Source organism: Salmo trutta, chromosome 1 (assembly GCF_901001165.1).
Source record: "Salmo trutta chromosome 1, fSalTru1.1, whole genome shotgun sequence".
Classification (NCBI taxonomy): domain Eukaryota; kingdom Metazoa; phylum Chordata; class Actinopteri; order Salmoniformes; family Salmonidae; genus Salmo; species Salmo trutta.
This window is the reverse complement of record NC_042957.1, coordinates 47506866-47533961: the sequence shown is the minus strand read 5'-3', so window position 1 is coordinate 47533961 and position 27096 is coordinate 47506866. Positions and strand designations below refer to the sequence as shown.

At 44.5% G+C, this 27096-nt stretch overlaps 1 protein-coding gene across 1 annotated transcript in view; it reads right to left on the bottom strand.

Annotated features, from left to right (window-relative positions):
* LOC115194064 (SH3 and cysteine-rich domain-containing protein 2-like) overlaps window positions 1–22666 on the bottom strand; it is a 44550-nt gene extending 21884 nt beyond the window's left edge. The window contains exons 1-2 of the mRNA XM_029753429.1: window positions 22260–22666; window positions 22018–22175 (exon numbers count right to left, since the gene is read on the bottom strand). Of these exons, the coding sequence (XP_029609289.1) occupies window positions 22018–22101 (84 nt within the window). The 5' untranslated portion in view covers window positions 22102–22175; window positions 22260–22666. The remainder of the gene's footprint in view (window positions 1–22017; window positions 22176–22259) is intronic.
* Between the last annotated feature and the right edge of the window lie 4430 nt (window positions 22667–27096).

Here is a 27096-nt window from a genome sequence, read left to right as displayed (position 1 = left end):
GGAGTTAATTCAACACTGGACTTTTTGCTGTGTACTGTAGGTAGGTAGGTAGTGTCATGACGTTGGCCTCTTTGGGTACAGGAAGGACAGTTGACCCCCTCCCCTTTGTACCATCACCCAACCTACCTTCCCCCCCAACCCAGGGTTGTAAAAATTCCAAGAGGAGAATCTACTACAACATGTTTCATAGAGAGACAAAGGAAATTCTTCCAACTCATAGAATTGGAGAACCTAGCGACATGTGTGTTCTGGAGAAGATATGGAAGATTGATGAAGACTCCAGCTACGAACTGATCCGCTTGGTACAATTTTGTGATACTCAGAAGAGACAATATAGCCATATTACCCTAAAACGGTCTACATGATAGCCTCAGCGATGAGACTGAATCCACATGGGTGTATACAATGTATTATTAAGGATAAAGCTATTTGTAATACATTGAGATGCTATGTACTGATGTTAATGTGATAGAATTATATTTCTGTAACCAAGTCTAGCTCAGTCATAGGCACGCCCCCAGGGACACATACAGGACCAGGCGTCATTTGACAAGCCTGTTCTCTGGGTACTATAAAAGACCCCCTGATTTACATTTCTACAGACCAGGCCTACACTCCATCGTGAGTTTGGCCCAGAGGTTTGACCAGCCAAGTACTCTACTGAAAGTGAACTATACCACGTGGTTAACTTTTACTATCGAGACCGACAGAATAAGAACAAGTCTTTGATATTAATTATTAGTCTGCAGCTAAGTAAATTATATCATCGAACGCGAAGACCAACCACATCCATTCTATGACGACATTCATGAATGTCGCTCTGAACGATCCATTCTAACCGAGAGAGAGAGAGAGAGAACGCTGACACTCTCCATCAGAACAAAACTCTCCAACAAGAATTCCGACGACACATGAGCGTAAATATATATTGATATTGCAATTGTTCCCGAATGAGTGAGCCTTCAATTGTCAATTGTTAATATTAATGAACTCTGTGTAACTTCTCAGCTTACCGTTTTATGACCCATTGTCTAACAGACCAGCCATGCTTGTTAGCCAGTAGGGCACATTCCCCTACCAATCCTGTGTGACGATAATTACTGTTTGTATGTTTTCTGTTAATTACTTAGTGTAGTAAATAAATGATTTTAAGACAATTGATGTATGGATGATTTTAGTAAAGACTGGGTTCGTGCAGATAACCAAGAATTACAACTTTCATGATGAGACTGAAACAACATACGGGTTAAGATTGACTGCTATCGATGTAAAATATTACTAAGTATTTTAAGAGTTTATTCAGAGGATAACAGCTCTATAAACGTTCTTCTGTGGTGCCCCGACTTTCTACTTAATTACATTTACATGATTAGCTTAATCAGGTAATATCAATTACAGAGAAATAATTTTATAAGTTAGCATGTCATATCACTTAATCCGGCATAGCCAAAGACACGACATATATGGTGCCCCGTGTGAGGCATCTAAGATAGAATTGGACTTTGCTGTGAAATTCTATATATCAATTGTGCAAACAGAATTGTACAAACAGCCTGCTATCTAAACAAAGTGATTGTGCATTTTCCATTGAGAGAAGCTATTTAAAATAGCCCCGGTCTTATATCGATAGCAGTGAGGAATAAATTCCAGTTTTAGTCCGTTAGGCCAAACGGTACTATTTCTGTCGGTAAATATTAACTTCTAGAGTAAGGTTAGAATTTAGAAGTTAACTGTCCGGTAACCGAGCCGAATAATTTGCCTACCGCACTAGGACAGTGTGGGCAGACCGTATGCGTATCTGTATTTTAGTACCGTGTCGCTCCGGTCAGCAGAAACGCTAGCAGAATATGCTGAATGGGGTTAAGGTGAGACGTCACTAGAAAACCCACCCTTTCCATAAGTGAAAGGATCCTATTTTGGTGCTTGGAAGGATACTTCTGAACCAAGTAGCAATAGCTTAGCATTACGGGCAAGCTAACAGAGAGGGAACATTTCCTCTCTCCGTACCACGTTTAAAATTCCTCCGTAGCGCGACGGAAGTCCGACCTTTGTACTTCCGTTTAAATTTCATCATTCTGCACCCTGGTGGTGAAGAATTGCCAGCACATCTCTAGGGGAAATTCAAACGTGGAGCACGGGATATGACGTCTCATTCAATTTAACTAACAAGTGAAATTGCCAGATTTACCTTTTCAAGTGGATCTTTTTAAAAAATATCCAATATTGATTGGGCGTCCATAATGAGACATGATTAACTTTTTCCAAACTTAACTTAGATGAAGCAAGGCTCTCAGGTTAATTGAAAGTTAATTCCCAGATAGCCTATACAGGTTTGATATATCATAAATAGATTAATCAGTAAAATCTGCTTTAGCAAGGCACCTTCAGTAAAACCCATTACTGACGGGAGTGAATCCCATGTGGCTTCGGCCTTAAGGGAAAGTATAGTGGTGAATGTACCCTAAACATTTAAACTACATTACTGTTAGGATAACTCCGCAATCTGAATTGCTTGGGTATCATTGCCTCATTCAATTTATTTAGTTAAATTGTCGAACATACCTTTCTAGGTTCTTCCAACTAAATGAGACAACTTAAACTTTGCATATTAACCTTGATGAAGCAACCTCTCAGGTAATTCAAAGTTAATTCCCAGATAGCCTATACAGGTTTGATATATCCTAAATAGATTAATCAGTAAAATCTGCTTTAGCAAGGCACAGTCAGTAAAACCCCTTTACTGACGCTCAGCCCAGGTAGGAGCGTACCCTAGTGGTGAAGGGTCCCAACATTTGACCTTCGGTTTACACTTATGATATCCAATCAATGGAGATTGTAGGAACCAATCGTCTCATTCAATTTAATAAGTTAAATTGTCGAACATACCTTTCTAGGTTCTTCCAATTAAATGAGACAACTTAAACTTTGCATATTAACCTGGATGAAGCAAACTCTCAGGTAATTCAAGTTTAATACCCAGACAGCCTACCCAGGTAGGACTAATCATTGGCATTTGATTAATTCAATTTGCTTTTGCAAATTCATTCACGCCCAACTTCCACAGTACTGTACAGTACTGATGGTTCATTAACGTCTATAAATAGATTAAAATCGTCTTTGCAGCTCCCCACATTCCAAAACCAAATTTTGGAAAATTAGGAAAAACATTTTTCCTTTCAAATGTTCTAATAATGTGCAGGCTATCAGAGGGGGTGGTCCCCACTCGCCCGCTAATTAGTGAACCTCCACCCGTAAATGGATTGATCTCTGACCTCAGCAGCGATAACAACCCTAATTATGCCATTAGTGGAAAAGCAGACAACAATGTTTTCCAAAATCAACCATCGGGCGCAGGCCTCGTAAAGGTTCTCTCCAGTCTAGCTCTGATGTCTTGCCATCCGAGATTGCCATCTGTCCAATACCGCAGTGCACAGCTGAAGCACGAGCAGGTAATGGTAGACATAAAGGGACAGGTGGAGAGAACCGGGAAACCAATGACCAAGGCAGACAAGGGAAAAATTCTGCTAGCTATGGAACTGCGTTTGAAAACTGAACAATTAAATGTAATTGCAAAAACGTATGACGATGAACAAGCACAAGCTCTTCAACAAAATCGTTTTCTACAGGAACAAAATCATAGGCTACAGGAACAACTCGATTTAGCCAAAACTAAATACGATGATGTCCACGCCAAACTAGATAAATCTGAAGAGTTATCTACAAACAGGAGCGCTCAACTTGACAACATGCATGCTGTTTTGTTGAATGTTACTCAAAATAACACGGTGCTCCTCAAAGCGCTGCAGACCAAAGACGATCAGTTAATGAACACAATGACAAAGTTGGATGATAAATCAGCAGAACTTATTGAAGTCGCTGACCAAATGAATGATGAGAGAACTCAGGTGATGAGGTTGGAAATATTGATTTCTAAGCAAGCAGAGGAAATCTCATCACTGAATCTCTCGCTCCGTACTCAAGACCTCTATCTGCAAACCATGACAGATAAGTTTGAGACCGAAAGGAGCAGGTGTGACACTCACGTGTCCAAAATCAGTACTCTAAGCGCTCAAGTGGACTCTGCAATGCAGCAGAATTCCACCCTTAGGTACCATCTGGAGGAAATCCAGAATGGTCACGCTCTACAGCGCGACTTCCCATCCAAGCAACCGGAGCCCTGTACTCACAGGAGTGAAGACAATAGGTTTCAGACCTTGCCTCCCTCATGTGTCCCTCAGTCTTCTCCTCTTTGCCCTTCGGTACTGAGTAATATGGCGCCTCTTGGCCAACAACAACAAGGCTTGGCTTCCTCTCTTGACCTTTCGGCCCCAATCTCTCCACAGGATGAAGCCAACCCTCTCCGCCCGCTTGGCGCGGAATACCTTGACAAACTCGTCAAGAAATTCCCCACCTTTGACCCCGTTCCAGGTCAGCCAAACGATACTGAGACGTTCCTAGCTGACATAGAGGACGCGTTGGATGGCTACCCAAACGCTACGGGTTCTGACAGGGTTTACCTGTTGAAGCGAATGTCAAATAGACACGTGACAAGGTTCATTCGTCTACAACAGCAACACGTGCTAAATGACTACACTAAACTTGCCACAGCTTTGAAATTAGAATTCAGTGGTTCTGCGACTCGCAAACACGATAGCTCACTGGCTAACACCGTCAAACAAGCTCGGAACGAACACCCACAAGCTTACTATCATAGGCTTCGTTCAGCTTACTTTGGCCTACTCACAGAAACAGGAATGGAAGAGCTTTTACCATTCAAACAAATGTTTCTGTCGAACATGTATCCCACCTTCATTACCTACTTGGGCCCTGCCGCCCACGTTGGCTTACCTATCTTACAACTCAGAGAGCTTGCAAGCACAGCTTTTGAGGCATCAAAAGTTCACAACGCTAAGAGCCCTGACCACTCGGTTTTGAAGTTTAACCAGGAGCACTCACTCCAGTTAGAGGGTGCATTATCAGGTATTGGAGCGTCGAGAGATGACGCACAACAACAGTTTCTACCACGAAACCATGATTCCAATAACCTCCGCGGTCGAAATAACTGTAAAGTACGTAGCCATCAACATGACTACCGCTACAATCGACCCGTTCGCTGCGTTCCTGCACCCAACCCACAAAAAGTGTCAGAGCACAAGGGTAACAAAGGGTTGAAGGACGATCAAAACGTAGACCAATGTTCTCCAGAAGTCCCACTATGGGAAGAACTTAAGCGAGAACAATTTGAGAAAAGGGTAAAAGATAAGTCACAAGGACTAGACGGGGAATTACCGGACACCAGGTCCGCAGGAATTAACACCCATAGCAAGGACGTTAAAGTTCAAATTTCTCCCGCTCTCATTCAAGACCCTATCCAGGGCCCGCTTGATCAAGAAACAAGCCCCCGGGCTTTGTCTATAGACTCTGATACAAAAGTTGCGAAGATAAAGGTCAAACGCTTCGTTAAAGCCAAGCCCCCTCAAAATCGGAAAAGTCAATCTGCTTCCATCTTGAACAGACATGGCACATCACGTCGTTGCGAACGACCACTCCACTTTGTGGGGAATATGTCCACTAACCACGAATCTAAACGGCCATACCTGGAAACAGTCCTGGAGGACTGCTTAGCTTGTCATGCGCTAATTGATTCGGGTGCGACAATATCACTCATCTCTCAAACATTGTTTGATGATCTCAAAAGGGCTTTGAAGCCAACTAAACGTTGGTTAAAAGTGGAACGATGCGACACTAAACTTCGAGGGGTCACTCAGACTACCTCGCCTCTCACATTGAGAGTCATGCTGAAACTACACTTCCAGGACGTATCGCTCGTTCACCCTGTGTATGTTACCAGCCTCGAAACTGTAACCCTCCTACTTGGAGCAGACTTGATTGATCGGTTACTCCCATTGATGGATTGGAAAACCAACCAGGTATGGTCACAGGCCACAGTGCCTTCTCCACTGACCACACTCTCTTCCCCTAACGCTAGCTGCAACGCAGTCCTTCACGAGGGGTATCTGTCGAAAGCACCCCTTGGGAAAAAGACGTTTAGAAACCTCTTGGTGCAGAATCCGATCCAAGGAGATATTACGATATCTCGACACATTCCATCAGCCAACCTGATTGACCATTCTTTTCATGATTTCGAGCCAGCTGCCTCTGTGAATAAGCAACTTCCCTCCTCCTTGCAGTCGTGCAATACGATAGTTGATATGAACTTCTCTTGCCCTTTGGACACTTCCGCAAGCACTGCGGCCGTCTCAGCAAGTAAAACATTGATGCACAGAGTATACTCTGCTTCCGATGATACACCTTCCGCTTTGTTCGGGACTGTCACCCCTTACAATGACACTAATGGCGTCAGTCCAGCAACTGACCCGATGACCCCCACTGGTGAAACACTTTGCGATATCACAGACCGATATCCTCGTCTCAGTTCGCAGGTACTGAAGAGGTTGCCACACACGGACGCGGTGGTGACTGACAGGCCTCGACAGCCACTGAGCGTTTTGAAGCACAAACACCAGGAGATTTGGTTGAAAGGTTACAGCCATTCTCATAACAACGCGGCCGCTGAAAACTTGTACGTAGGGTCCGATCTTCTTGTTTGCGCATCGGACACCAACACCACCCGCTGGTGGGGGGGTCCCGAGGCACAAAGGGGGGGAATAGTAGCCCAGACCCATGATGAGCCTCATCGAGGCCGGTGGGGGGGTCAAGACTACGGACAACACCGTACGAGGCCGCCAGAGCATAAATCAAATCTAGTTGTAAACTCTCCTATGAGAACAGTGAGGAGCAGACAGGCCCCTAGACGGGGATTATCTTAGAACACATCTAAGATAGTACTGAGGTGTACCACACTGGTCGTAAAGGAAGTCCAGTGGACTTGTCCACCTCCAAAACAAATGGCATCAGTAATCATTCTTTGCCATGTGTAGGTTCAACTACCATACAACTAGTAAAATGCTCCAATCATGTGTTCCGGTAGATAATATTTCAGAATAAATCGGTAGGACAACTGGACCCCTTGAATACCAGTACCAATACCACAGTCAGTCCAGCTACAATCAGTAAGAAGGTTAGCGATTTAACCAATCAAATTACCATTGACAACAGCGACATAGGAGTCACTCAGAGTGCAAAACGTGGAGGGGAATCTCCAGTGCACTCTTCCAATGGTTAACACACATGCCACTAATAAATAGGACCCTCCATTCAGGAGGAAAATTATTAGAAGTCATGAACCATGATCACACCACGTATGACTGGTCCAATACTTAAAGAGTACTTCCGTCGTGAGGTTAGCTCCTCCGTGGATAACATAGCTATGAAATAGACTTCATACCTATCGCCACTACAAAAGTGGAAGAAACAGTGACTTGTAGAAAAACTACTACAGACTCCCTTGACACCAATTCTGACTGACCTCCAGGCATTGACCTGAAAATTACCTGACTACGTCAGACTCATTCTGAACAAGTTGTAATCTGCCCGGATACTTGGTTTTCTTCCCTTGACATGCGCGCTTGTGTAAGCAGAAGCGCACATGCACAACGGAACATCCAATTAGGATTTATGCTAGGACCACTTAAGGGCCCAAGCAATATACCAGCCTTAGTAAAGTTGAACATTTACTTCTAGGCCTTTGACTCTACAGCACTCACCAGTTTTCTTCCCAGAAGTCCGTAGGTCATACCTGTAGACTGCCCAAAACTAGTGCATTATAGCTGTAGACTTATCATATAGTTATCAACTTAGGATAGCGCCTAAGCAACACACCAAGTAGGAAAACCCTAGATATGGCATTAGAGACAATGCCATGATAATCATTTTGCCAGAACATTGGACGTATATAGAATAAAGTCCAATTAGATGATTTTTTTTTTTTTTTGTGTGAGAACTATATTTTGTATATTTTTGTTTTGTTTATGCTTTCATTCCTTTTCGGTTCAGTTCCTTTGACACACAGGAAGTGATAGAGCCATAAACAAAGTCCCCATACAACCATCACTTAGTGCCACAAAGCCGCTCATTGGGGAATGAATGTAATCATATATATTTCATGAGTGTGTGTGCGTTGTTAACATCTGCCTAAGTTACTGCCCAGATCTTCCAGTCTGGACGACGGGTCCGGAACGGCGACCCCAAATCCGGACACCCACAACCTATCCTTGTGGCGGCATGCCCGCTGTCAGAGAGACTACCAAGGTAAACCACCAGAGGGGGGGACCGCAACGGCGATCAACAACCAGGACATCCCCTGGCCCTCCCTGGGGTACTTTACAGCTTCCAGGGAACCTACCAAGGTACGCCACTAGAGGAGACCGCATCGGCGATCACCAACCGGACCTCAACTGCCCATCCTTGTGGTGGACGGCTCCGCTTTCAGAGAGCCTACCAAGTTCAACCACCAGAGAGGACTGCAACGATGATCTACCAATGGGACATCACGTGGTCATGATTTTATGTTGATTTGTAACTTGCAGGATAAACAAGATCCAAACCACCAGGGGGGGTATGTCATGACGTTGGCCTCTTTGGGTACAGGAAGGACAGTTGACCCCCTCCCCTTTGTACCATCACCCAACCTACCTTCCCCCCCAACCCAGGGTTGTAAAAATTCCAAGAGGAGAATCTACTACAACATGTTTCATAGAGAGACAAAGGAAATTCTTCCAACTCATAGAATTGGAGAACCTAGCGACATGTGTGTTCTGGAGAAGATATGGAAGATTGATGAAGACTCCAGCTACGAACTGATCCGCTTGGTACAATTTTGTGATACTCAGAAGAGACAATATAGCCATATTACCCTAAAACGGTCTACATGATAGCCTCAGCGATGAGACTGAATCCACATGGGTGTATACAATGTATTATTAAGGATAAAGCTATTTGTAATACATTGAGATGCTATGTACTGATGTTAATGTGATAGAATTATATTTCTGTAACCAAGTCTAGCTCAGTCATAGGCACGCCCCCAGGGACACATACAGGACCAGGCGTCATTTGACAAGCCTGTTCTCTGGGTACTATAAAAGACCCCCTGATTTACATTTCTACAGACCAGGCCTACACTCCATCGTGAGTTTGGCCCAGAGGTTTGACCAGCCAAGTACTCTACTGAAAGTGAACTATACCACGTGGTTAACTTTTACTATCGAGACCGACAGAATAAGAACAAGTCTTTGATATTAATTATTAGTCTGCAGCTAAGTAAATTATATCATCGAACGCGAAGACCAACCACATCCATTCTATGACGACATTCATGAATGTCGCTCTGAACGATCCATTCTAACCGAGAGAGAGAGAGAGAGAACGCTGACACTCTCCATCAGAACAAAACTCTCCAACAAGAATCCCGACGACACATGAGCGTAAATATATATTGATATTGCAATTGTTTCCGAATGAGTGAGCCTTCAATTGTCAATTGTTAATATTAATGAACTCTGTGTAACTTCTCAGCTTACCGTTTTATGACCCATTGTCTAACAGACCAGCCATGCTTGTTAGCCAGTAGGGCACATTCCCCTACCAATCCTGTGTGACGATAATTACTGTTTGTATGTTTTCTGTTAATTACTTAGTGTAGTAAATAAATGATTTTAAGACAATTGATGTATGGATGATTTTAGTAAAGACTGGGTTCGTGCAGATAACCAAGAATTACAACTTTCATGATGAGACTGAAACAACATACGGGTTAAGATTGACTGCTATCGATGTAAAATATTACTAAGTATTTTAAGAGTTTATTCAGAGGATAACAGCTCTATAAACGTTCTTCTGTGGTGCCCCGACTTTCTACTTAATTACATTTACATGATTAGCTTAATCAGGTAATATCAATTACAGAGAAATAATTTTATAAGTTAGCATGTCATATCACTTAATCCGGCATAGCCAAAGACACGACAGTAGGTAGGTAGGTAGGTAGGAACAGTAAGGTATGTACTGTAGGTAGGTAGGTAGGTAGGTAGGTAGGTAGGTAGGTAGGTTGGTAGGAACAGTAAGGTATGTACTGTAGGTAGGTAGGTAGGTAAGTAGGTAGGTAGGTAGGTAGGTAGGAACAGTAAGGTATGTACTGTAGGTAGGTAGGTAGGTTGATCAAGAGATCGATAGATAGATACAAGTAACTACCAAAATAAAGGAAACACCAACATAAATCGTGTTAATAGGGCGTTGGTCCACCACGAGCCAGAACAGCTTCAATGCACCTTGGCATAGATTCTACAAGTGTCTGGAACTCTATTGGAGGAATGCGACACCATTCTTCCATGAGAAATTCCATCATTTGGTATTTTGTTGATGGTGGTGGAAAACACTGTCTCAGGTGCCGCTCCAGAATCTCCCATAAGTGTTCAATTGGGTTGAGATCTGGTGACTGAGACGGCCATGGCATATGGTTTACATCGTTTTCATGCTCATCAAACCATTCAGTGACCACAATAAACCATTCAGTGACGCTAAGCATGATGGGATGTTAATTGCTTAATTAACTCAGGGACCACACCTGTGTGGAATCACCTACTTTTAATGCACCTTGTATCCTTCATTTACTGAAGTGTTTCCATTATTTTGGCAGTTACTTGTAGAGATAGATAGATAGATAGATAGATAGATAGATAGATAGATAGATAGATAGATAGATAGATAGATAGATAGATGATAGATAGATAGATAGATAGATAGATAGATAGATAGATAGATAGATAGATAGATAGATAGATAGATAGATAGATAGATAGATAGATAGATAGGACTATTCTTTCCTGCTAGGTTCAGTCAGTGTTATATTGAGTACTCTACTCTATCCTGCCAGAGGGAGAGGGAATTGGAGAGAACATTTGAACAAGAGGACTCATTTAAAATGCTGACAAGAGAACTAACATTATTCCAATGAAGATACAAATATCTGCAGAGTCTGTGTGGATGTAAGAAGGGTTGGTGCTGATGATGATGTTGATACAAACGAGGTGGTCAGAGAGGAAGAGAGGAATAGTGGGGAAAGACACAAATGATCACGCTATGCAACAGTGTTTCTAAGGTCCAATTAAATGCAAGGGAATCCTATTGTGAGAGGATTCAAGTAGCCAATCAGGTACTAAGGGTAATATAAACACTTTTGTTCTTTATTATATATGCTAGAAAAACAGAAGCGACATGAAACTGTTGAATGTCTGTAGATTTCACTGCTAGACTAAAGCTGCTCATTATGCATGGCAACGGCAGAGTCCCACTTTGAATGAGAGATGCACGAGCAGTCTCTCTCTAGCTCTCTCTGCACGCACACACTCGTACACGCACACAGACACACAAGTACACACATGAACCCAACTGATCAAACAATGGGCACACACAGAGCACACTCACAAACACGCTTTCTCTCTCTCTCTCTCTCTCTCTCTCTCTCTCTCTCTCTCTCTCTCTCTCTCTGTATTTATTCTAGATGTACTGTGCTAGGCTGTGTGAAACCAAGCTCCATATAAAAGGATAGATGCTCTACCTGGCTGGCACCTCCACCCCCATCCCCCTCCTCTCTTCACCCCCTCACATCAGCAGTACCCGCTCCTCTCCTCCCCCCCTCACCCAGGAACCCACCATCACCTTCACACTGACAGCTCATCACCCGCCCGTTGCACTCTTCCGGTCACTGTCCACACGCTAGACCCCGAGACACGGCCTGTCAATCACAGAGTGGGAGAGAAGGGGGGAGACAGAGAGAGAGAGAGAGAGAGAGAGAGAAGGGGGAGAGACAGAGAGAGAGGGAGAGAGAGAGAGAGAGAGAGAGAGCGAGAGAGAAGGGGAGAGACAGAGAGAGAGGGAGCGAGAGAGAGAGAGAGACAGAGAGGGAGCGAGAGAGAGAGAGAGAGAGAGAGAGAGAGAGAGAGAGAAAGAGACCCAATTGCCAAAGCACATGCTACCAGCGGCATATCTGTAGCTTTTTTATGATATATGGATGTTTCCTTAACCTTGCACTGCTCCCTCCCTGCAGTGCGCCACAGTCCTACAGCAGTGCATCCCTGTCAGTGACAGGCAAGGTGTCGCATCAATAAACAACCAAGCAGTGAAGGTGTTACACCAATTAAAGTCCCCCCCCCATCACTCTGTGGTCTCTGCCTCTCTAACACTAGAGCCCTGCCCAAAGGGAGGTAGAGGAGTATTAGAAGTGTCAGTGGGAACGACAGACACCATGTTATAGCACACCCCAAAGCAACATCTCCAAAACTAACTGAGGAAGAGCATATTGAATGGGAAAGTTTGGTGTTGTGGCCTGTCTTACTGAAGGAGTCATTACAGTTCATACAGTCCCCCTGAAGTCTCCTGTATCCTGTAGGCTTGATCAAAGCCACCGCAGTCGTTTTCGAAGGAGAGAGAATGGTGGTAAGTCAATCAATCAATCAAATGTATACTGCTCAAAAAAATAAAGGGAACACTTAAACAACACATCCTAGATCTGAATGAAAGAAATAATCTTATTAAATACTTTTTTCTTTACATAGTTGAATGTGCTGACAACAAAATCAAACAAAAATAATCAATGGAAATCCAATTTATCAACCCTTGGAGGTCTGGATTTGGAGTCACACTCAAAATTAAAGTGGAAAACCACACTACAGGCTGATCCAACTTTGATGTAATGTCCTTAAAACAAGTCAAAATGAGGCTCAGTAGTGTGTGTGGCCTCCACGTGCCTGTATGACCTCCTTACAACGCCTGGGCATGCTCCTGATGAGGTGGCGGATGGTCTCCTGAGGGATCTCCTCCCAGACCTGGACTAAAGCATCCGCCAACTCCTGGACAGTCTGTGTTGCAACGTGGCGTTGGTGGATGGAGCGAGACATGATGTCCCAGATGTGCTCAATTGGATTCAGGTCTGGGGAACGGGCGGGCCAGTCCATAGCATCAATGCCTTCCTCTTGCAGGAACTGCTGACACACTCCAGCCACATGAGGTCTAGCATTGTCTTGCATTAGGAGGAACCCAGGGCCAACCGCACCAGCATATGGTCTCACAAGGGGTCTGAGGATCTCATCTCGGTACCTAATGGCAGTCAGGCTACCTCTGGCGAGCACATGGAGGGCTGTGCGTCCCCCCAAAGAAATGCCACCCCACACCATGACTGACCCACCGCCAAACCGGTCATGCTGGAGGATGTTGCAGGCAGTAGAACGTTCTCCACGGCGTCTCCAGACTCTGTCACATGTGCTCAGTGTGAACCTGCTTTCATCTGTGAAGAGCACAGGGCGCCAGTGGCGAATTTGCCAATCTTGGTGTTCTCTGGCAAATGCCAAACGTCCTGCACGGTGTTGGGCTGTAAGCACAACCCCCACCTGTGGACGTCGGGCCCTCATACCACCCTCATGGAGTCTGTTTCTGACCGTTTGAGCAGACACATGCACATTTGTGGCCTGCTGGAGGTCATTTTGCAGGGCTCTGGCAGTGCTTCTCCTGCTCCTCCTTGCACAAAGGCGGAGGTAGCGGTCCTGCTGCTGGGTTGTTGCCCTCCTACGGCCTCCTCCACGTCTCCTGATGTACTGGCCTGTCTCCTGGTAGCGCCTCCATGCTCTGGACACTACGCTGACAGACACAGCAAACCTTCTTGCCACAGCTCGCATTGATGTGCCATCCTGGATGAGCTGCACTACCTGAGCCACTTGTGTGGGTTGTAGACTCCGTCTCATGTTACCACTAGAGTGAAAGCACCGCCAGCATTCAAAAGTGACCAAAACATCAGCCAGGAAGCATAGGAACTGAGAAGTGGTCTGTGGTCCCCACCTGCAGAACCACTCCTTTATTGGGGGTGTCTTGCTAATTGCCTATAATTTCCACCTGTTGTCTATTCCATTTGCACAACAGCATGTGACATTTATTATCAATCAGTGTTGCTTTCTAAGTGGACAGTTTGATTTCACAGAAGTGTGATTGACTTGGAGTTACATTGTGTTGTTTAAGTGTTCCCTTAATTTTTTTGAGCAGTGTATTTATAAAGCCCTTTTTACATCAGCAGATGTCACAAAGTGCTATACAGAAACCCAGCCTAAAAATCCCAAACAGCAAGCAATGCAGATGTAGAAGCACGGTGGCTAGGAAAAACTCCCTAGAAAGGCAGGAATCTAGGAAGAAACCTAGAGAAGAACCAGGCTTTGAGGGGTGGCCAGTCCTCTTCTGGCTGTGCTGGGTGGAGATTAGAAACCTAGAGAGGAACCAGGCTCTGAGGGGTGGCCAGTCCTCTTCTGGCTGTGCCGGGTGGAGATTAGAAACCTAGAGAGGAACCAGGCTATGAGGGGTGGCCAGTCCTCTTCTGGCTGTGCCGGGTGGAGATTAGAAACCTAGAGAGGAACCAGGCTCTGAGGGGTGGACAGTCCTCTTCTGGCTGTGCCGGGTGGAGATTAGAAACCTAGAGGAACCAGGCTCTGAGGGGTGGCCAGTCCTCTTCTGGCTGTGCCGGGTGGAGATTAGAAGAGTGCATGTCCATTAAGGCCAGATTGTTCTTCAAGATGTTGATAGTGATGACAGTCTGCAGTTACTAGAAGGGTGCTATTTTCCTGGCTGCTGTCCACTCCCCCAGAATCTAATCTGCTCCTTGACACACACACACACACACACACATGCATGCACACACACCTCAGCCCGTCTGGACAAGGCACACCACTGTGAGCCAGCCCAGCGGCGACATTCTAGAGTCCTCCTCTCCTTCTCCCTCTTTGGCTCTCTGCCTTTCTCTCAATTTCTGACATCCTTCATCTAAGTTGGGACTAGTGGGAACACGCTGCAGGCAGCTTCTGGGAGCATCTGTTATCTGATGGGAGCCATTCTTCTCTATCTACCTCTCATCAGAATGGCCTTGTGCTTGTCTGATATCTGGTCACATCAAATAACTCAGGAGGCCTTATTTTTTGGAGTGGCTCTGATTGTGTGTGTGAAAGAGAAATAGATGGATAGAAAGATAAGATAGCAGGATAGATGGGGAGATGGGATGTGTGCAGAGTGTGTGTGTGTGTGTGTGTGTGGGTGTGCGTGCGTGCATGTGCGAAAGATTGACAGCAAGAACCCCAAATCCTGAGACCATCAGACCCTGTCTATAGGGTCCATACCCTTCCCCCTGATCCGATTATTTGGAGAGAATGGCTTTGACATTTACCACAGTGCTCAACTAATGGATTCTTAATAGACTACAACTGAGAAAGTGTCTTTGGGCACAAAGCTATTATATTTCAGGCATTTAAATGGGAGCTCCATAGGCAATTAACCTATTATTTTAACACTGCACGAGTCAACCTCAATCAGAACCATGGGGTTTAAGGTGAACAAGATAAATAATTGTGGCACTGACCCTTGATGCCTTTATACTACAACCTAAGCTCCCAGTAACGAAGGGAGAGATTATGGTAGTAGCTGACATTGAGGAATGAAGCTGGATGTTCAAATCCCTGATGAGTCGGGTCGTTTTTGAATGGTGGTCTGATATTTTGGGTGCTGGTGGGAGAGTGAGTGCGTGTGAATAGCATAACCAATCACTCCCAGGCACAGACAGACAGACAGACAGACAGACAGACAGACAGACAGACAGACAGACAGACAGACAGACAGACAGACAGACAGACAGACAGACAGACCACTCTGCGTGTCTGATGAGGCACATGCTCACTGAGCACAAAACAAAGATAGGAGACAGGAGACAGGAGAGAGGAGACAGGAGAGAGGAGACAGGAGACAGGAGACAGGAGAGAGGAGACAGGAGAGAGGAGATAGGAGACAGGAGGCAGGAGAGAAATCATTCTACGTGGGTAAATGTGTTTCCATCCTAGTAGTGATGATATGTTTGGAAAATGTTCTGATTGCAATGTCAGAGTGATGTAGTAAGTTGTATGCTATAAAAAAATAAAGAGTCACAGACTGTATGTACAAGCTCCCAGTCATTTATTGGGTAAACCACCAATGTTTTGGCATCACTGTGCCTTCTTCAGGGTGATGTAGTAACCCATAGTCATCTGGAATACAATAGAAATGTGAAGCATGTGTGAGCTGATTCAGTGTCTGTGTGAGAGTGTGTGGAGTGCATGTGTGTGTGTGAGAGAGAGAGAGAGAGAGAGAGAGAGAGAGAGAGAGAGAGAGAGAGAGAGAGAGAGAGAGAGTGTGTATGTATGTGTCTGTGTGGGCAACCGCAGGGTGCATGTGACGCGTCTACTACAGTAGTGTCTAGGTAGAGGTTAATTGCATGCCCCCTTACCACGTGCTTGCATACTAGCCGGCTAGCCCTTGTGGTGAATTGGGGAGCAGCCTCCTGCAGTTGTGGAAGATACTGGTCGTGTTGGGTTTCCCCCCTTGCCACTGGAATTTCACCTTCCTACAGTGAAGTAGTGCTGTTGGGGATTGCGCACCCTCAGCGGCACCTGAAATAACTTCCTTTGCGCAGGTACCCACTTCTCCATCAACCGGAAACCGGACTAAAGTCTGGAGGCCTTGGGGTGGCTGGTGATGGGGGCAGGAGTGAATGCACCGGAAGCGCTTAATCAGACACCTGCACCCCAACGGCATAGGGCTATTATGGTCGCCAGCAGCTGGGACTTGAGTGGCAACTGCTCTCGGCAGACCCCTGTGTGACTGAGCAGCCCTATTTAGGAGCCATACTGCTCACCCCAGCTGGGGAGAGGCCTAGAAAAGGTGGCCTAAAAATTGCCCACTCCCTCCATCCTGGATAGGCTACCGTACCTATTTCAGTTCCACTCAGCGGTCAAAAAATGCTTAAGAAAATAATTCCCTTGAAACTGGTGACATGGAACATCAGAACTCTTCTGGACACTGACGATAACAGCGAAAGACCCCATCTGAGAACAGCTTTTAGTGCTGCACGACTAAGGCGCTACAACATTGACATTGCTGCCCTGAGTGAGACCAGGTTCCTGAATGAAGGTTCCCTGAAAGAGGAGGGAGAAGGTTACACCTTCTTCTGGAAAGGTTACCCTCAGGGTGGACAACATCAGCACAGTGTGGGACTGGCAATTAAGAACAGCCTACCACCCAGCCTCACCGAAACACCTGTCGGCATAAGTGAAAGACCCACGCCTCTCCGTATCCCCCTAGCCAAGAGACGTTATGCTACTCTTCTCAGTCAAATCAAATCAAATCTTATTAGTCACATGCGCCGAATACAACAGGTGTAGACATTACAGTGAAATGCTTACTTACAAGCCCCTAACCAACAATGCAGTTTAAAAAAAATACGGATAATAATAAGATAAAAGTAACATGTAATTAAAGAGCAGCAGTAAAATAACAACAGCGAGACTATATACAGGGGGTAGCGGTACAGAGTCAATGTGCGGGGCACTGGTTAGTTGAGGTAATATGTACATGTAGGTAGAGTTATTAAATTGACTATGCATAGATGATAACAGAGAGTAGCAGTGGTGTAAAGGGGGGGGGCAATGCAAATAGTCTGGGTAGTTATTTGACTAGATGTTCAGGAGTCTTATGGCTTGGGGGTAGAAGCTGTTTAGAAGACTCATCTTTTCAGTCTCCTGAGGGGGAATAGGTTTTGTTGTGCCCTCTTCACGACTGTCTTGGTGTGCTAGGACCATGTTAGTTTGTTGGTGATGTGGACACCAAGGAACTTGAAGCTCTCAACCTGCTCCACTGCAGCCCCGTCGATGAGAATGGGGGCGTGCTCGGTCCTCTTTTTCCTGTTGTCCACAATCATCTCCTTTGTCTCGATCACGTTGAGGAAGAGGTTGTTGTCCTGGCACCACACGGCCAGGTCTCTGACCTCCTCCCTATAGGCTGTCTCGTCGTTGTCGGTGATCAGGCCTACCACTGTTGTGTCATCGTCAAATTTAATGATGGTGTTGGAGTCGTGCCTAGCCGTGTAGTAATGAGTGAACAGGGAGTACAGGAGGAGACTGAGCACGCACCCCTGAGGGGCCCCTGTGTTGAGGAACAGCGTGGCAGATGTGTTGTTACCCACCCATACCACCTGGGGGCGGCATGTCAGAAAGTCCAGGATCCAGTTGCAGAGGGAGGTGTTTAGTCTAGAGGTCGACCGATTAATCGGCATGGCCGATTAATTAGGGCCAATTTCAAGTTTTCATTATAAATCGGTAATCACCATTTTTGTACACCGATTATGGCCGATTACATTGCATTCCACGAGGAAACTGTGTGGCAGGCTTACCACCTGTTATGCGAGTGCAGCAAGGAGCCAAGGTAAGTTGCTTGCTAGCATTAAACTTATCTTATAAAAAACAATCAATCTTCACATAATCACTAGTAATGATCACATCATTTTGAGCATGTGTGCAAATGCGCCTTTGTTAAATTATCACACGTTTGGCGAAGTAGGCTGTGATTCGATAATAAATGAACAGGCACCGCATTGATTATATGCAACGCAGGACAAGCTAGTTAACCTAGTAATATCATCAACTATGTGTAGTTAACTAGTGATTATATGAAGATTGATTGTTTTTTATAAGATAAGTTTAATGCTAGCTAGCAACTTACCTTGGCTCCTTGCTGCACTCGCGTAACAGGTGGTCAGCCTGCCACGCAGTTTCCTCGTGGAATGCAAAGTAATCGGCATCCAAAAATGCCAATTACCGATTGTTATGAAAACTTGAAATCAGTCATAATTAATGCTGATTAATTGGTCGACCTCTACTCTCAACAGCCCCACATCTGCTACCCTTCACAAGGAATGGCGTGCATCGCTCAAGAAAGTGCAAACAACCTTGCATGCTCTGCAGGACGAATGGTTGACTAATAAGGCACAGGAAATCCAAATTTATGCTGACAAAAACGACATGCACAATTTCTACAACTCAACTAAAGCTATCTATGGCCCAAGAAGTCACTCCATCACCCCCATGAAAACAGCTGATGGTCTGACTCTCTTGAAGGACCAAAATCAGATCCTATGAGGTGGGTTGACCACTTTGAAGCACTACTCAATCAACATTCTCCTACAGACCACTCCATCCTGGAAGAACTGCTTGTCTGTCCACCCATTCAAGACCTCAACCATTCGCCAACCTTCCAAGTGGTGTTATCAGCTATCCGTTCCCTCAAGAACAACAAGACTCCTGGCGCTGACAGCATCCCGGCAGAGCTACATAAGAAGGGAGGTTACTTCTGCACCAGAAGGCTCCACCAGTACAACCCTGAGGTTTGGGACCGGGAGATCATCCCCCAACAGTGGCGGGATGCAAACATTGTCATCGTCTATAAGAACAAGTGTCACGGTTGTCGTAGGGTATAGTGGACCAAGACGCAGCGGGGAAATGTGCACTCATCTTCTTTTATTTTAAACGGACAAAGAAGGTAAACCAAAACAACACGTACACCAAAAAAAACCATCAGCTGCCTTCGGGAAACTCAGACGCAGGGTCTTCCAAAACAGGGATCTCAACTTCCATACCAAAGTCGCCGTCTATCAAGCTGTCTGCATCACCACACTTCTTCACAGCTGTGAAGCCTGGGTCACTTACAGTCGCCACAACAAGCAACTCGAGCGATTCCACATAAGATGCCTGCAGCGCATCCTGGGAATCACCTGGTGCAACCGTGTGCCCCATACAGAAATAATTGCTAAGACCAACTGCAAGAGTATGGAGGCCATGGTCACCCAACACCAACTGCGCTGGCTTGGGCATGTCATTAGAATGTCTCAGGAGCGCTTGCAGCGGAAGATCCTGTATGGCCAGCTACATCTTGGCACGCGGGCTGCAGGAGAAGACAAGGTGAGCGCTACCATCAGTCCTGTGTCATGCCAACAGTAAAGCATCCTGAGACCATTCATGTGTGGGGTTGCTTCTCAGCCAAGGGAGTGGGCTCACTCACAATTTTGCCTAACACAGTCATGAATAAAGAATGGTACCAACACATCCTCCGAGAGCAACTTCTCCCAACCATCCAGGAACAGTTTGGTGATGAACAATGCCTTTTCCAGCATGATGGAGCACCTTGCCATAAGGCAGAAGTGATAACTAAGTGGCTCGGGGAACAAAACATTGATATTTTGGGTCCATGGCCAGGAAAGCCCAGACCTTAATCCCATTGAGAACTTGTGGTCAATCCTCAAGAGGCGGGTGGACAAACAAAAACCCACAAGTTCTGACAAACTCCAAGCATTGATTATGCAAGAATGGGCTGCCATCAGTCAGGATGTGGCCCAGAAGTTAATTGACAGCATGCCAGGGCAGATTACAGAGGTCTTGAAAAAGAAGGGTCAACAATGCAAATATTGACTCTTTGCATCAACTTCATGTAATTGTCAATAAAAGCCTTTGACACTTATGAAATGCTTGTAATTATACTTCAGTATTCCATAGTAACATCTGACAAAAATATCTAAAGACACTGAAGCAGCAAACTTTGTGGAAATTAATATTTGTGTCATTCTCCAAACTTTTGGCCACGACTGTATAGTCTACTACTTCAAGGTCATTTTTTAAAAGTACCTTTCAAAATGGTGTCTCACAGTCAGGTAGCATTCTATGTAATCACAAACCTCATTTGAACAACTGAGGCTGAGCGTAGGTAGACTACATCAATGGATGGCATGTGCTTTTATCTAATGCTGCATGCAAAAACCTTCATACCAGTCGGCATAGCAGGACAAGAATGCAAGAAAGAGAAGCAAGAAAGAGAGTGACGACAAAAGCAAGCAAGCGCAATTGTATGCGTTGCTATGGTGATTTCAGTAAACAAACAGTGCAAATCAACATTGGGTAGAAAACAACGCTATGGCAGAAGGCAAAAGTTGAAATAGTTTAACTCTGGCGACAAGACCCGTCTACAGTGGCGTCTGACTGCATTCATCGCCAGCCTCAAGGCATTTATCATCGTTCTCTCATTGAAAACAATGACATCCAGTTTGCCGTCTACCTCCTGCCATCTAAACCCAGCATTAACCTCAATCTCAGCAAATACAAAAGTCAATGACACATGATTGACAATGATAGAAACATGCACAGCAAGGCAGTCTAATGACCAGAACATCAAGGGACAACATGCAATAGCTTGTTTCTATCATTTTTGACCCCAGGGGCCTTGAATTCTGGACAGTAAAATGAATTTGCATCAATTGAGAAATTGCTTGGCACTCTGTAATCTCTTCCATTAAACTAAATAATTGTGAGTGGAGTAATGCTTTGAGTGTCTGCAGTGTTGAAATAATTTACATTCAAAACTAAACAAACTTTCCTAATGGGCCTGATGCAAGCAAGATAACCTGGACAGGACATTTATTCTAAAACATTCTGGAACCTGCGTGTCCCTTTGTAAAGTCCTCTTCATTTTGAGCATGTGTGCGTAAGCGTAGACACACACACACACACACACACACACACACACAGTAAGAGAGAGAAAAAGAACGTTCCAATCATCTTGCCCCCTTTACGTCACCTGACGTGAGTTATTTTAGTTCGCCATAGTGACGCAATTTACTGATGATGCGGTTTGAAATGCACCTGGCTGAAATCTGTGTCCAATACAGTTGGGTTTATTACGATTCAAATTATGAAGAAAAAAACTCTGTGTTATAATAAATAATATAAAAAAACGACAATACTGTAATAAAGCAGTAATTAACTATTCTTTTTTTCCTGATATTAAGTCAACAGTAACTCCATCTCAGCATCGTAAAACAAAAGAAAGATATCAATGTGATGGTGAAAGCAACAAGCACTTTTAACTTTCTTAAACCAAGTCATACAGGCTACTGGTATGTGGTTGTGTCATGGATTTCTGGACAAACATTACACGTGTTAACACAAATCAAACATATTCACCATGTGAAAACACCTGGAACAACCATTCAAACACCGTCATATTTCAAAATCTCCACTATCTAGTCAGAAGAACAGACTGCGTAAAACCTTCACACCACTGTGAACTGAGGTTCACATTTCTCCCGCTGGTTATCTTGCAAGGATAGTTGTTGTTTCACTGAGGTCCGAAACAGTTGCCAGCCAGTGAGACAACTGATTGTAGAATACTACTTGCCTTTGACACCGGTGTGATGGACAGGTTGCTTGGCGAGCGTTGGAGCTGCGTCTCGGTCTCCATCTCGCTGTTCTCCGTCATCATCAGTCTCTTCACGGGATGAAACGAGACAGTCGGCTGTATGTGGTCCGGGTTCCAGAATTACAGGACTGTTACTGCTGAATTCATTCAAATGTGAGTTAGTCAAAAGTACTGCCCAGTGTAGCCGTTGAAAATTGGTTAAATAAAGTGTGACATCTCACCACGTCTTAACGATTCACGCGCGCGGGGAATAGGCAGGCTGTTGAGGATCATGCGGTACGAGATGCACGGGGTTACATCCAATGAATATACATCACAGGTCTAAAGGCATTTTAGGTCAGGGCTGCAGAAAGGGTGCAGTCTGTGGAGGTATTCGAAAGATTGGACCTTAGTTACGCATCAGCAACTAACGGTCCTATCCTGCCCTGCGAGGCAAGTAACCTACCAACTGCTATTCTCCCTGATAGCACTATAGTAGTCAACTAAACTCTGATCTAAATACCTCATGTTGCAACAAGCAGGTGCGACTCTACTAAAGAAGAACAAATATTAATAATGTGTTCGAATCTGAGGGCTTATAGTCCATTAGATTTCCAAAAAACAGGTAGTTGAGATGTTCCAGGGAGGTTTCTCGCACAAGCCAGAACTCCTGTAGTAGTAGTATGGTAAGGGTGCAATAGCATTTTCCTTACGTCGAACCTTTAACTGGACGTGCGCTGCCAACATAAATCCGACTAAATTTCAAACCCAGTCACGCCTCCATGTGCGTCCGTGGCGCATGATTGGAGCGCTCTTTACAACTATGTCAATATTAATTTACTCAAATTTCAGGATTGGTGGTTGTCAGAATTTCATTAAGGAGGCGGTATCTTGGTGTGACAGTAGGTTATGATAGAAAATACTGGGCCTCAAACAAAGCTCCCATAAACGTATTGGGAACAGGGAAAATCTCTGCGTAAATGAATGCCATGGTCATAGAACACTTGTATTGTCATCATTTCCATTGATGGGCTATCATAAAGTGTTTACTCACATGCCTAAGACGACATGGTTAAAATAAAGATACCTTTCGCATAACGATTACATTAGAAATTGTTATTTTAGAATAAATGGTCAGTGTAGCGGTTAAAAAAAGAAATGAACAAAAACTTTTGAAAATAATCTCCGCTACTTTTGTTTCCACCGTCACCACCACCATGTCTTGTTTCTAGGTGTTAGTCATCAAAATAGGTAGCCAGACTATATGTACCCTTATGTATGCGTCATCGAGCACAAGTCAAACAATATCAGACTCTCTCTCTCTGTGTGCGCACTGGACAGCTCATGAATCATCATGATGAATCACTTCCAAATAATAGACTGTACCTTATTACACCTTAGAGCACCCACCACAGGGTACATGTAGATGTCATACCAGTCTATTATGAAATGATTGGCTAGGGGGCCAGGTTTTCCACACTAATGTGATGACATCTTGCCTGAAGTGTAATAGATTATTCGAAAACGGTTTCAATCATTGCACGTTGACTAGTGCACTTGTCTTGGAATGAACACAGAGAATGAAGCAGCCTCACCAGGTAGCCTACTGATAATACGGTCTGTTTATACTTAGGCTAAATATGAAAAACACTGATCTGACTGACCCAGAGGAGGGCTAAAAATTCTGGGAATCTAATCCGAGAAGAGCTTCAATTTTTATTAATAGTTTTCAAGTGATTTCCCCCAGAAAGACAACCCTTGTGGGACAGGTTGGCCCATTTTCCACTGTCTGTGTGAAAGTATCTACATGAGCATATCTAAAAGAGAGGTAGGAAATAGGAGGATAGTTAGAGAAAGGGAGTAGAGTGAGAGCGAGGGAATGAGTGAGGTAAAGAGACACCAGAGCATCTTCTAGTAATGATCTTCTCTGTTCTCTTCCTCATCCTGGTTTTTGTCCTCTCCTTTCTTTAACCACCATGCTCCGCTCCAAGGTTACCTGTGCTTATAAAACAAACCCCTACGTGCTATCTTTGTTACAGCAGCTTCCATTTAGCAAATACAGTAAGTGTTGCACAGCCCATCTCTCCTTGATTTTCTGTCCTATAAAACACAGCGAGCGCAGTCACAGACCCTATCTCAAATCAAATCAAATGTATTTATATAGCCCTTCTTACATCAGCTGATATCTCAAAGCCCTTCTTACATCAGCTGATATCTGCCATATAAAGGTGAGCTCCTAATCTCCTATACAGATGTGCCTCTGATGCCTAAACAGCAGGCAGTGGCCATTCATCATGGGTCATGTGCTACTGACAGGGTGATGGTTATAAGGGGGGCTACGGGTGGTGGCTGTTGTTACAAACAATTTCCTTAGTCTTTGAACCCATCACATTCATCTGTTGTTTTCCATTGATTGGTCATTTGTTCAACTGTGGGCTCACTGACAGGGACAAACTCTTCTACTTTCACATAGGTGAAAGGGGAAGAGTGATGGAGAGCCTGTGTGTGTGTGTGTGTGTGTGTGTCTGTGTGTGCAAACACAGAGCTGGTAGCAGTCTGCCACATCAGAGAGAGCTACAATTCTGTATATGATTACAGTATTTCTATGTATGTATGCATTCCATTATTCCACCTAAGCCCTTCATCAAAGTTTGGGCTAAGCTGTCAGAAGCCATTCAATGGAGGAGAGGGGGAGAGAGAGAGAGGGGGAGAGAGAGAGCAAGAGAGGAGGAAAGGAAGCCAAGGAGAGTGACATTATTATTGTGTTACCCCAGCCTCAGTAATCATATTCAAATGAATTATTCCTAGTTTTCTCCAGCGCGTCAGCAGCAAGTGCCAGCTGCACGGCAGATTGTGCAGACGCAGAGAGCAATGGAACATGCTACCTAATATAACACCGGGGCTGCAGTCTGATCTCCTGCATGTGTGTTTAGGGGAGGCATGTGTGTGCGCATTGTTTGTCGACTGCCACATGCGTCATATTTAAGCATATGCCACATTAGTCTCTAAAGTGTGTGTATAATGTCATTATGCTGAATGGCACAAGTGTGACCAATTACCCGAGTGTGAGTCTCGACTACAAACTTAGCCATAGGACACAGCATTCTTATTAGTCAATTGCTTTGTGTGGGAAAAAAACTATACAACCTCAATGAACATTCATACGATTTTCAATCTGCCTGCTCTGCTGTGCACTCGCAGACTAATACCCCAGGTGTCTGTAAGCCAGCTAAAAATAAGGTCCCCACAATGACAAGATAGGAGGCAAAAACAAGCCGCTCCATGCCAGAGGGAAGGAGAAGGAGGAACACAATATCTCGAGCAGCAGGGGGACAACTGGAGCCAAAATGTCCCCCATGTGGCACTATGAGCCCAACAACATCACAAGCTAAGTTGCTGGTCGTCATGGCACTGTAGGACGGGTAGAAGTGTGGTTACTCCCAATGGGGCAGACAGAATGATCCTGTTCATTCATCTGTGATTTCATCACTGACATCAGATACCCACACATCATTAGTATGGAGACTTGGTTTACATACATGTTTGAATTAAGTTTTGCTACAAAGTGGATCAATTAAGTAAAAGAGCATTTAACTACTGTAACATAGTTCCAGCCTGCTTTACAACCCCGCACAGTCCTCAGGGTTGGGTTTCTCAGACTTTTTTTTTTGAAAGTAGCTTATTGCTGCCCTCTAGTGTTGCGCTAAGGTTAGGACAACATGCATTACATCCAGTAATAGGAAAACATGTAGGACTTTTACAATATAGTGGAGACCACCTGACCAGGAAAAACTCTGGTCTCTATATATAGGCTATAACTGGGGCCAAGAGTTTTTCCTAGTCAGGCCAGGAAAGATTTCAGAGCAAAATAATTGAACACTTCAACATACTGCAATTACAGAAATAACAGGCAAATCTTAATAATATATAGTTATATATTTATTCATACATACATATTTATAATCAGTTAATTGTAAAAAAAAAAAAAGATTTACATTAATTTATATGAACTACAGTCATTGTGTAAAGTAAAAAAAAAAAGTAAAGTAATCCCCAGGTGTCAAACTACCAAGGACACACTTTAGATCCACCATCTTGTTCACGCAGACAGCCAGCCGTCCTCCCCTACCCCCTCCAACACACAGTCTAGTCATGGGGACTGAGTGGACCGATCCAGAATTCAGTAATCTGTCTTCTTTCATGTAAACTGCTGGAAAAAAAGTGGAATGAAGCAGTATAATTGTTTTGCATGTGATTCGTCTTGACATTCTACAGGGTGGTTTGTGTAGTGTATGAGAACCCGGTATGGACATGTTCTCATGTGTTTGTATACTGAATAAATTCTAAAGGTACCGCTTGAGTCTGAATTTGCCTGTTGTCTGTGCTGTCAATAGTGTGTATGTGTAGGCATGCATGTCTACTCTGCATACCTTCACTCTCAACTGAGTTATGATTCAGAGAGGACCATGGCAGTGCAAATGGTCAGTGCGTACCGTGTTTCTCAGTGTGTCTGTGTATGACTAAGCGAGTAGAAGGGGTGCCTGTGACTCAGCAACTATGTGTGAAGAGGGCAAACAGGTGTTATGGATCCAGGCTTCACCATAACTTTCCCTCCAGTAACTCCAGACCGTACAGGGCAGTGGAAGCACAGTTGCACCCAACCAGAGGGTGAGTAGTATGAGAGTACATTATGCATCTCTGCCATCTTGGCTGCTGGATGTTCTCTAATCCCCCATAAACCCACATTCAACAAAACAGATCAGACTAGATTAATCTCAGTTTGCATTATCTCCCTCCCACTTCCACCCTTGGCTGACAAATCACAAAATAATCATCAGTAAATGTTTTGCCTGTTGGTTGGTTTGAATCTTAGAAGGAAATATGCATTTTTAAAACAACATTAAAACATTTATATTGGGCCTACCAACTCTGTTTTGTTTCTACAGTGGGCTGGGCTGCATCCTGGTGTTAGGGGATCCCCAAAGCAAGGCATAACAAGTAAAGGGAAAGCCCATCAGGAGAGGAATCTGTTTCTGCTACATCAGCACACAACCTAGGCCCTAACCCCCCACGTTCCCA